The sequence below is a fragment of the Macrobrachium rosenbergii genome, chromosome 21 (genome assembly GCF_040412425.1).
Source record: "Macrobrachium rosenbergii isolate ZJJX-2024 chromosome 21, ASM4041242v1, whole genome shotgun sequence".
In the NCBI taxonomy this organism is placed as follows: domain Eukaryota; kingdom Metazoa; phylum Arthropoda; class Malacostraca; order Decapoda; family Palaemonidae; genus Macrobrachium; species Macrobrachium rosenbergii.
This window is the reverse complement of record NC_089761.1, coordinates 53,495,692-53,508,710: the sequence shown is the minus strand read 5'-3', so window position 1 is coordinate 53,508,710 and position 13,019 is coordinate 53,495,692. Positions and strand designations below refer to the sequence as shown.

The 13,019-nt window shown below is 35.3% G+C and overlaps 1 protein-coding gene across 1 annotated transcript; it reads left to right on the top strand.

Moving 5' to 3' along the window:
* Positions 1 to 2,061: 2,061 nt before the first annotated feature.
* Positions 2,062 to 2,601, top strand: LOC136849488 (KRAB-A domain-containing protein 2-like). The gene has a single exon (XM_067122834.1). It carries the CDS (start codon positions 2,062 to 2,064, stop codon positions 2,599 to 2,601), a length of 540 nt encoding a protein of 179 aa, XP_066978935.1.
* The last annotated feature ends 10,418 nt before the right edge of the window (positions 2,602 to 13,019 follow it).

Sequence of the window (13,019 nt, the reverse complement as noted above, 5' to 3'; positions counted from 1 at the left end):
AGAGAGGATTCAATATAATTAGAAATATATAATGATAACTCAGACTGTGGGTAAAAAAATCAACATCTAATGAGGAATTAAACTTGTACAGCAGGACAAAAGGAGATAATGGGTACAAGAATAAAAAAATATATGGGAGACATGGATATTATCCTTAATAAACACACACACAGACGCACACGCACACATATATGTATATATATATATATACAGGTGCGTGTATATATATATGTAATGTATATGTATATACATATACATTATATATATATGTATATATATACAAATACAGGTAGCTATATATATATATATATATATATATATATATATATATATATATATATATATATATATATATATAATATGCGTGTATATAAAGAGATCAATATTTTTTGAAAAGCAAAACTAATGTATATTAATATAAAATGACTAGACATTTCCCGTTGTCCAAAGAATATATTATATGAGAAGACACAAAATCGATGAAAATAATTATTGAGCTTTCTGAGAGAAGATTTCCCTCCCTCTTTTAGCTGTATATTCTGAGGAAGGGGCGAATGTTGAATGAAAGTTTGATGAATCTTCCTAACGACATTAACAAGTTGATGTTTTATTTTCTAAACCGGTTAAAATAATTTTTCCTTCCTCAAAACTTCTCTTTTCCTAATCTCAAAGCCGAAAGCTTAAGGCCGAATTGTTTTCTCAGCAGCCTAAAAGCCACTCTGCTCTGCACTCCCTCACGATGAATGCTCTAGTTTAGGCCTGTCATGGTTTCCTTTTAATCTTCCTCTGAAGTTCATTTAAACTTTTGCTCAGTTATCTAGGCCCAAATGAATAGAATCTCTTGCCAAGACCGAATAAACATGAAGTAATTAAATGTTTCAAAGATAAATTTTTCATTCTTTACTTTCTTGACAACTGTTTGTAATTCTTTTTTTTTCTACATAATATTCACCATGTTTATGGTACTGATTACAATTTTTTAACTCCATTAATACTATGGAAGAAGACCCAAAGCAACACTGGCTAAAAACAAATCATAAGAAATTCGTAATTAGAATTCAGTTTCCATTTAAGGAGTCTGTATTTAAATAATGAATTTTTCAAAGTATATCTGCATTTCTGAAAACGAACGGTATCACTTGGAATATTGTTCTTTTATCTGGGGAGACTTCAACAAAAATAAAAGCCAATTCAAACACGCTTTCCTTTTTATAGTTATCTGCAGTATTACGAATCCATATTAAGATTTAATCTTGTGGATGAAAACCATTTCTGGCATTCTTAAGACCTAGTAAGTCTTTCCCCTGTACCTATCCTTATTACTATTAAACTCTGTACTGCCCTCCACTCCTGTGCAGCCGGGACATAAAATCTCCTGCTTTGGGGAAATGCTGACTGACACTGAATAGAACCACATGTCAAAAATGGACTTCCATTTGCCCTAACAGGTTGTTCCTGGGAATCATGTGCCTTTCTGGCATTAATGAAAATTCATTATGTATGAATATCAATTTCATAAAGTATTTTTAAGGTAATGTACAAAAAATAAATATGGACAGCTTTTATCTTCTAATTATTTATCACGCCCCTGAATGAACATGATGCATAATATATATATATATATATATATATATATATATATATATATATATATATATGTGTGTGTGTGTGTGTGTGTGTGTGTGTGTGTGTGTGTGTGTGTGTTACACCCTATCTGTGAAATTGCCCATTACATGAAATGGCCAAACCACTTGCCCACTTCACGAAATGGGCAATTTCATGCACGAATCTTAAAAACATATGCATAACTAGTTGTTAAACCGGAAATAGTAATTTTGAAGTCTACTATTAACTGTAACACTAACACCGTTAACATTATATATGTATAAGACGACATTTCCAAAGTAGCTGGTATAACCCTATGCAAGCTTTGGCCATGGATGAACAAATACAGAGTTGTGCTTCCTTGTGGTCTACTGAATATGAGCAGAAGGTAATTGCCGTTCTGAAGAGAGGAAAGACTGGACAGACGCTTAAAAGAGAAAGAACAATGGAAAATATATGGCAAGCAAAGAATCAGTTACGGGAATTATCCAAGAAGCCCAGGTTAACACTAGCCATGGTGGTGAAAAGAAGACTTACAAGAAGGCCAATGAACATTATGGCAACACTCCAAGAGCAGTTGTCTCACAATATATCTTCCGTTATGAGCGCTGTGTTGAAAAACGTTGCAGAAAGGAAACAACAGCAGGAATTGTGGTCAGACCACTATCAGTAAATGATCTTCATGAAAGAGGACAAGTTGACCTGGTGGACATGCAAACTATGAGGGAAGGGAGCTATCGCTTTATTCTGCACTATATGGAGTACATGACCAAGTTTCATGTCATTCGTTCCCTGAAATCAAAGAGAGCAGCTGAGGTTGCCAATGAGCTTCTTTTCATCTTCTTGGATATAGGTGCACCCCACATCCTTCAGTCCGACAATGGCCGTGAATTTACAGCTGCAGTTATCCAGGAACTTGCCGCACTGTGGCCTGAATTTGTCTTAGTGAATGGGCGTCCTAGGCATCCCCAAAGCCAAGGATGTATTGAGAGTTGATGGGAATATGAAACTAAAGCTCATGGCACGGATGAGACACAATAAATGTGCTAAATGGAGTTATGGTGCCCGTTTTGTCAAGTGGGCCAGGAACAGTTCATATCATGAAGCAATTGCCATGAACAGTTCATATCATGAAGCAATCAAGTACTTACTGGCAAAAAGCCACGATTTGGTCTCAAGTCAATTTTACTAGATGCATTAATCAACATAATATCATCTGGTATTGAAGAAGAACTTGAAAGGCTTATAGAAGTAGTTCCAGAACCTGTTTTGAACGATACAGTCCCAGTTGCCCAAAACTCAGCTGATTCTCTCCAAAATACTATGGTTTGGTTGGTCCTCGTTAAAGAGATGATGACGTCAATTGTCACACTTTATGTAACTGGCTGTCAATCTATGACGTTTTCATTGTTAATCAATCAGAAAACAATACGGTTCCAACAGACCAAGGATTTTCTTGTCCGCCATCAGTTTAAAGGTATGGATAGTGAAATTCAGTTGTGTGACTCTTGTGAGCTCGATTATTTTTGGGTAATAGGCAAATATCATGGTGGTGCATATCCCGAACATGCAAAATATGCATATGATTTTTTCCGTCAACATTCTGTGTTACCTTTGAGTATTCAGTGTCCTAAGTGTCAGAAACCATTACTTTTTAGGGAAGATAAGCATATTTGGTATTGTAGTTCTACTGTGGTGATTGCTAAAACAAAGAAACGCCGGCGATGTGGGTATCAAGTTTCAGATTATAAAGGTACCTTTTTAGATGGTACTCATCTTCCTGCTTGGAAACTATTATTATTTATTAATCATTGGATCAATAAATTGTGGAACCATCATACTGTAATAGATTCTCTTAAAATTAGTAGAGCAACCAGTGTTGATTGGCGTAGTTTTTGTTGTGAAGTTGCTGAATATTATTTTGATGATCAAGAACCAATTGGTGGTGATGATGTTATAATAGAAATAGATGAATCTCATTTTGGTAAACGTAAATTTGACAGGGGCCGTCCTCTCAGTGATATTTGGGTTTTTGGGGGGACTGAGAGGGAATCCAAGGAATTTTTTATACTGCCTTTAGTGGAGCCTTTGCCTCGAGAACGCTCAGCTGAAAATCTTATTCCTTTAATTCAGAAATATATTAAGAGTGGCTCGTGTATTAATAGCGACAAGTGGCGTGCGTATAATAAGCTGTCATCTTTGGGTTATATACATAACACGGTGAATCATTCGGAAAACTTTGTAGACCCTGATAATTCATTGGTGCATACGCAAAATATTGAAAGACTTTGGAGGGATCTCAAAGAGTGGATCAAGCGGCCTGGAAATCGCTCACAATATTTTAAGCAATATATATCTCGCTTTTTATTTTTAAAAAAATACCCTGAAAATCAGCGACTACATTATTTTTGTAAAACTGCTGCATTGCTGTACCCTCCTCAAGGAGAGAGGCAACGGCCCAAGAGGCCACAGGAGGAGGAGGAGGAGGAGGAGGAGGAGGAGGAGCCCCATTGTTCAGGATTGTAAGACAGAGTAATAGTGAGTATAATATTTATTTCTGTAGTATTAGGTACCGATCAGGTATTATTTTAGTTATGGACATTAATAAGGTAACCTAGTTCTTATACAAATCAAGAAAAACGTTAGGTTAGGTTAGTAGGTTAGGTTAGGGGGGTGTGTGGGGGCAAGGCCCCACCTAAAAGGGGGGGTGGGGCGAAGCCCCGCCCATCCAGGTGCAGATATATTCAGTGACAGGTTAGGTCAGAAAATTAAGGTTAGGTTAGTGCACAACTACAATGTGACGTGCAATAACTGGTCATATAGTGCATTTGTATGCCATTTTCTCATGTAAAATTCTTGGCTCGGGTTTTCCCATTTCCAGTGTTTTTATGTATTTCGAATTCAGTGTATAGCTGTATACCGGTCCATTTTTATATGTCTGAGTGTTATATTTAGGTTTTTTTTCCTCCATTTTGCCCTGTTTGTACCTACTTTGTCTCCCCCACCCAAAACCCCGCTTCCCAAGGAGGGTCCCCCAGATTGTTATCTATAGGGGGAGGGGTGGTGGAAGGATAATTATTCATTTGCGATGGAAATTAATGTCCATAAGTAAAATAATACCAAACGGGCAAGAAAGGAAGCTCGGCGTGGTCTTCAACAACATGCCCTACAAATGTTAGCACGCAGCACAAGATCACTGCGAGCAGTTGGTGTTGGACACAATGTGTCTGAGCCTGTCTCTCAATCTAACCGCAGTAAAAAGAGGTCCCCCAAACATAGTAGGTGTTGCAGTTGAAGACAATGGATATGTGACTGCCAGAAATCAGTTTCAATTTCTTCAACACAAACGACTTGTGCTCGAAAATATCCCCACAAAACAACTAAGTATTCGTGAACTAGTTCGAGCAGAAAGTGTGTGGTGGACAAGGATTACCAGAGATGTCTTTGCGGGAGCAACTGCTTTTCTAAGCGGTGTTCTTGTTTGAAAGCTGGCCTTCGATGCAACAGTGCTTGCCACAGCCCAAATGATTGTTGTAAATTTGTTTCATGTGTGTAATCATTCCTTACATGTAACTGAAATTTGTCTATTCTTTAATTATTAAAGCAACTACTTTTAAAAAAATATCTCTATTTTTTCCTTCTTAAATGTACAGATTTTCTACTTTACTAATATCTAAGTACCATAGATATGTTTTCGTTCATCACGGCAGCCCATTTCATGAAATGAGCAAGGGTTCATTTGCCAATTTCATGAAGTGGGCATGCCTTTTGCCCGTTTCGTAAACTGGGCGAGCGGTTCGCCCATTTCATGAAATGGGCAATTTCACAGATGGGTGTAACATTATATATATATATATATATATATATATATATATATATATATATATATATATATATATATATATATATATATATATATATGATGTATAAATATATATATATATATACACACACATTTGTACATGAATATGATTATAAGTTTGTAAAATCACAATCTAAGCGCAGTACTGACATTTCAGATACCTACCTCACTTATCAGATCCTAATACGAGGTAAAGTTTTATAGGACTATTTTGTGGGCCAGTATGAGAAAAAAAGAAGTGAAAAATAAAAACAAAACATAAAATCTTCAAGTCCGTATATGTTTCACAACAGAATACAACAAAATATCATTCGAACAGCGATATGTTTCCTACCAACAACAAGCAATTCGTTATTCTTGGATGAGGGAAATTGGAAACTTTAATTGTTTCATTGAAATGCCATTTATTCAATTTTGATTTGTTATGGGAAATGAAAACAATACGTGTTTTCTTATTTGGACGCTCAGCATGAAGGTGCGTTGTGGCTTGTTTTCTTTCATATTTATATGTATGTATATATATGAAACACACATACACTATTATATACACACACACACACACACACACACACACATAATATATATACATATATATATATATATATATATATATATATATATATATATATATATATATATCAGAAACCTCTAACAAGGGAATGGGGACCCTTGGTAAATCGAGTAACCTAAATGGCTAAAGCGAATTTCTATTTGAAACCACCAGCAAACAGTAATTCTATAATTACTGGTTCGTCAAGTTTGTCACATTATGTTTTGAAACTCAAACAGCAGTACGCTGAAGATTGAGATTTGCAAGACACTTCGGGCTGCAAACAGGTAAGGATATGGTAAAGCTAAAAAATGCCTAAGATACTGAATAGTTCTGCAACAAGAGAGCTAGAGGGTTTTGGGACTGAGGTGAACAAATATGCAGTGCATAGTGATTCAGTCTTGTGTCCTGTTGAGATTATCGCAACAGAGACAGTAGTTCTTGTGAAATTACCAAAACTGTAAAGCTGCAGGAAATCCTGAATGATTTATTCAAGGAAATTATAGTTGTAAATGAGCCTAGAGAACAAGAAAATGGAGAAGACAAGGCCTATATCTGAGCAGTTTCTGGAATTTTCTGAATGAGTGCAAACCTCTGCAACTAGCTGTTCTGGCCATAAGCGTGATTGTGTTAGCTGACGGAGTACATACTTAAGGGAAACCGCAGCGCAACTAGGGTTCTTTTCATTTTCAAGGTTTTTGTACCCTAAGAAAACTACCCAATGATATATACGATACATTTTATGTTTTTTTTATTTATTTACATTTTTCCATGCAACTGTCTATTCCCTGCTGAAAAAATGTGTATTTGGGTATTCTGTTAGTAAGTCATGGCACGATTCTAAATAAAATGAGCAAAAAGCAAGTAACATGGCTTATTGCGAACAAGATGCTTCTCCTCTCAGGCTTTAATAAACCATCACTTCTTAAATGTAATGCCACTTCCTAAAGTAAGGGAGATGGCAGGCTATATTAGGAATAAGTATCTAACTTCCCCGTGATAAATATTGGTGACATGAGGGTCATGATGTGAAGGATTTCTGGCAGTACATGTTATTCATTTAGTCTTGTTTTCTTAAATGCAGTTAATCAATATAAAGTACTTAATTTTTTTATGAAGGTCCTGCCTTTAAACTTGAATAAAGTTCTATGCGAGGAACCTAGGAATATCTGGAAGGCCTGAGTTAAATGTAGGCTGGATTATCCTAAGTCTCCCCCTCATAACCACTTTTCATTATGACTGTGACCACATTATTGATGTACCAACACACAAGTCTGGTAATTACTGGGATGTAGGATTCATCGATTTCCCTCATGTTATAACCAGTACTGTGGGTCCACCAATTAGGACTTCCGGTCATACTTTAATGGCTTTAGTAATAAGATATGAACAGGCTGTTCTTGATGTGTCCTACTCTTACCCACAAGAAGAGCATCAGGTTCCCCAAAGCACTCAGTCCCCGTTCCTTCACTCTCGGAGTATTTTTACTATGGAGTTCCTTCAACAAAAAGTATTCCAAACCAACCATCACAGCCACCAGAAGTATGACAAAACTAGCCACAGAATGAGATTTTGGGGAACAATAATAGGTCAGGGAAAGTCTGCTAAGGTTGTCACATAGCCTTTTTCATGAGGAGATTGAATCTGAGACTATTTCCTGAGTGGCATATATAATGAATTTATATAATTTTGAATCTAAATATTTCCTGAGTTCAAGCTGTCCGTTTGTATCTTTATTTGCTTCCTTTTAGTTTTATCTATTCTCTGCTCAATCATATGCATCTATAGTAGGCCAACTAATAATTTTATATATACCTAATATACTGGATCTCTTTTGATCCAAATTTTACCGTTTTTTAGGAGAAACAATCAAAACATGCTATTATTGTAAAGAGAAAACTTTTTACGAGTTTTTTTCGATCACCTAAGGCTTCTGGAATCTTCTGCATTTGAATCTCACTTGCGCTCTTGTCTCGTTTGCAGTTAATGCGGTTTCCTTGTTGCGTGATATGAACATCTAATGCATCAACAACGAACAGATCCACAAACCAAAATGGCACTGTCATCTGGATGAGGTCTGGGAAACAAGCTTGCATATCATTACACAGTTGCTTCAGATGGTTAACATAAACGATTAGGTCATCTTTAAACAGCTCGTTGGCTATAGCTGCCCATAGGAAGGGAACTAAGCAAACTTCCGTCTCCGTAGGTTCAACCAACACAGCTTGCGTTTCCCGGTGAATCCACAAGGGGAGACCAGGGCAGTTACCCTCAGCTTCCTACAAGCTGCCCTACTGAGAAGTTGCAGGGAAAACTATTTTGATGATGGTTAGTAAACTGTGTCTAGTTAACACAGGATATTTTGCTGATTAGACATCATTTACCCTTGAAAGGATCACGCAAGGTCTCCATTACCAGTAAAATAACAATCATGGAGAAGCAATTCAAGTATACCAACCTTCCCTGTGAATTTTTTCCCGTGGTTACTGTGACCCCCATTTTTCCTCATTTTATGCTGTCACCCATAAAAATTTCTCATGGTCTTCAGGAGGGGGCATATGGCACATATAGAGAAACTCTTCCTTACACCAATATCTTCTGTATAGCCCATTAACTTGCTGTCTGAGGGAAACATACACAGAACCCCTTATTAACATAAATGACTCACATACATCTGTTTCAACTCTCCACTCCAGAGAACTTTCAGTGTAGCAAAAATTCTCATAGTAATTTTTACCCTCCCTTGCAGGTTCCTGAGAAAAAAAATATTACAGAGTTCTCAATATCTTTAACTTAATCTCACGTTCATTCCTGGGAAAAATTCATGGTGCAATAGTAGATTTATATGGAGAGATTAGAAGCTTTTGTGATGTAAAAAAAAAAGGGTGAAGGAAAGACGGTTTGATGTAAAACAGATGGACTGATGATGGAAGTAAAAGAATGAAGACACTTGAAGGGAGAAGCAACGAGATCATCTATCTGTTGTGGATTGGCTGAATCTAAGAGAAGATGCAGTGTTATTGGTGATAGTAAGACGCTGCAGAAGCTGTTGAAAGGTTTCGAAATGTGGCTTTACGTGGCGCTCTGTTTACTTTAATATATACATATACAGTATATACTTACATGCATACATAATGTATGTATGTGTGTATGTATGTATGTGTTTATATATACACCGTGTATATACTGTATGTATATGTATATATATATATATATATATATATATATATATATATATATATATATATATATACACTATATATATATGTGTATATATATATATACACACATATATATTTTATATATATATATATATATATATATATATATATATATATATATATATATATATGTATGTGTACATACACACATATAATAATTATCTAGTGTCAATGTGCATTTAGCACCTAACACGTTTTGACATTGCTTCCGGTATTTTCGGTTCTACTTCTCATCTTCATGGGTGAAGATAAGGGATAAGGAAAAATCTATACTTTGTTGCTCCATTCCTCGACGTTATCTTCAAATCATGACGGTTCTAGATTTCCTGAATGCCCAAAGGCTACACTGCTCCCCATCACAAGGACGGCCATCTGTGTCCAATTAAATTCATATCAAATGGCTCTGACTCATTTGAATTCAAACTTATAAAATATCCCTGTAAAAAATCCTTATCTATTAAGGATAATGTTTTTTATCGCAAGCGTGTATGTCAGGATAGGGCAGCTGAAGACCACAGCGGCAAGAGAGTACTGCTGAAGAGTTCAAAGCAGTACTCGCTTGCAGCTATGGTCTCCCTCTCTCCCCCTGTGAAATTTGTTAAATTTTTATTTTAGACCTTTGTTGTTCTCTCAGTTTCGGCTGAACACATCTATAACACTGGATTGTTGTTCCAGTGTAGACCTAAAACAGCCACATAACAGGCAATGGGTTAATGGCTGAAACAGCTGTCAGCTTGGAGCTGAAATAGCAGCATAGCAATACCTGATTATGCCATCATATGTATATTAGCGGAGATATTTAATCAGGAAAAGTCACAAGCTTTCTAGGACTAACAGTCCTTTTCAAGCTTTCTAGGACTAACAGTTCTCATTGTCAGTATCCGTAGATTCTACGGATACTTGACAATGAGAACTGTTAGTCCTAGAAAGCTTGAAACTTTTCCTGATTAAATATCTCCGCTAGATATCATCCAGTTTTAATGAGGTCCTGTTAGTAATTGCATTAATGCACAGGATGACTGTGTAAGTGGCAAAGTTACTATATATATATATATATATATATATATATATATATATATATATATATATATATATATATATATATGTATATGTATGTATGTGTGTATTCACTGATATTTCTATAAACCTAAAGAAACTTCCGTTTAAATAAGAGAATAATTACGTGAACAAGTTCCCATCTAAGAACACTAAACACGGACAACATGAGTTTGCCCTTCACCCATATTACATTCAGATGCTTGTTACTTAAACAAATATGCCTGGAACTACGACAGAAACGAAGAACTATACCACAAAATCATAAAATATAAAGGATCCACAAAAACAATTTTGTTGTGCTGCACATGGATGAGGATCACATGGTAAATTTTGCAGAGAACATTTATTGAAGGAAATATTTAACAAAATAAAACGATTTAGGATAATAAGCTGTAAAGCCGTGGATCAGAACAATCCGACTATTTCAATACTTCGAAAGAGAAGTACGAAAAGAATCCCCGTTTACCGTAACGAATTTCGGGGCCTCCGGCAACCCAATTCATAACGTGGACGTGGCTGAGCTCGCTCCGACTGAAAAATTCAAATTCATCTTAACAATGAAGAAATTATGAATCCAAAATCCAGGGTCGAGTGCCAGGCGAGTTTCGCATTAATTCACATGAGTAGAAATCTAATTAAGAAAGAATCCTAAAACTATTCCAATTGTCGTCAAGAAAACGCCTCAGAAGTCCCGGACACCCGGTGTCTTAGAAACGAAGCGTCTGTTTCATTAGCATATGCGAGCGAGTGAGAGACAACATCCGAGGCTTCGGGGGAAAACAGGATATTAATTCGAAAGAAAGACGGAAGAAATGCTGCCTTAAAGGGGATTCTCACGGTAGTGCCACCAGATTAACAGAATCAAATCCTGCTAAATGCTGCTTATTTTGTAAAAAAAAAAATTAATAAATAAATAAATAAAAACACACACACACACGCCCAGATGTTTCACTGAATACATCCTGCATAAGCCAGTGTGCAGGTAGTAACAAAATTCTGTTGTACGTAAAAAATATTATTTATCACCAGAAAACATTTTTACACAAACATTCAAATTACTGTTGTTTAGTTTTACTTGTACACATAGTTATATGTAATATCTATTACCATTCTTCAAAATCATTCCTTTCCAGATGTAATTTATATATACTAAAAATAAAAATAAGTCAAAGACGTAAAATCACTTCACATATGAACGCAAAGCATAAATAATTTCGTAAAATATTTCTATGCATCAAGTTCTAAAACAATTTTACGAATTCTCTAATAATGATGAAAAATGGCATTCACGTATTTATTTACTTATCTGCAGAACAATATTAGTTCAATCACAGTTACAGAATGTTTAGAATAATCTTCAACGTAACATGCAAAGTAAATGTATAATACATGTTGTAGACTAAAATTTGGTATAAAAGTGACCACTTCTACCTGATGCACGGACTTTGCTGAATGACCTTTGTGTGCCAACGTTACATGTAAAGAAAATGCTCAAAAACCGCAATTAAATTTAATAAATTCTTTCCTAAACCATAACTATTCATTAGCTTTACCATTCAAAACTATTCATTCAAAAGTGCAGTAATTTTGTGAACCGAAAAAACAATACGAATGACCGTCGTTCTCCCATGTAGGTCCTTTGTTGTGGAAAAAAGGCAATAACTATTATTACCAAAGTTGATTTAGGTAGAGGTTAATCGGACAATGAGACAACCTCTGCGCATCTACCCCACTCTGCGTTCATCGTTTTTGTGTATTATTGACAAACATGATTCACCATATTCACTCATCCGCTCTCTCTCTCATTTTATATATATATATATATATATATATATATATATATATATATATATATATATATATATATATATATATATATTTTATATATATACAACATTTTATATATTACATATACATATATATACATACTGTATATATATATACAGTGTATATATATATATATATATATATATATATATATATATATATATATATATATATATATATATATATATATATATTTTATATATATACAACATTTTATATATTATATATACATATATATATATACATACTGTATATATAGTGTATATATATATATATATACACACACACACACACACACATATACAGGCAGTCCCCGGGTTATGACGGGGTCTGGCTTACGACGTTCCAAGGTTACAACGCTTTTCAAATATATCCATCAGAAATTATTTCCCAGTCTACGACGCATGTTCCGGGTTATGACGCTTACGACGCTGATCCGACAGGGGAAATATGGCTACAAAACGTCGAAATAATAAAAATTAGGAGTTTTTTCATGAAAAACTCAATAAAAATGCTGTTTACATCGTTTTCAATACACCCAAAGCATTAAAAGTAGGGTTTTCTTAGGATTTTTGAAGATTTCGACGATTTTTCAGCTTACAACGCAGCATAGGAACAGAACCCCCATTGTAAACCAGGGACTACCTGTATATATATATGTGTGTGTGTAGTAGTAGTAGTAGTAGTAGTAGTAGGATCCTGGGTATCAACAATGTGCATGTCCTCCGACGACACTTGGCAGTGGTTAGAAACTCCTCTGAACATCTCCCTTAAATAAAGAGATGCTGATGATTCGCGGTTGGTTTACCCTTAATATTACAAACACCAATTTTCATGGGTTTAGGGATATCAACTAAGCGCTTCTCTCACTGCCAGCTGTTGTTCGAAGGATACC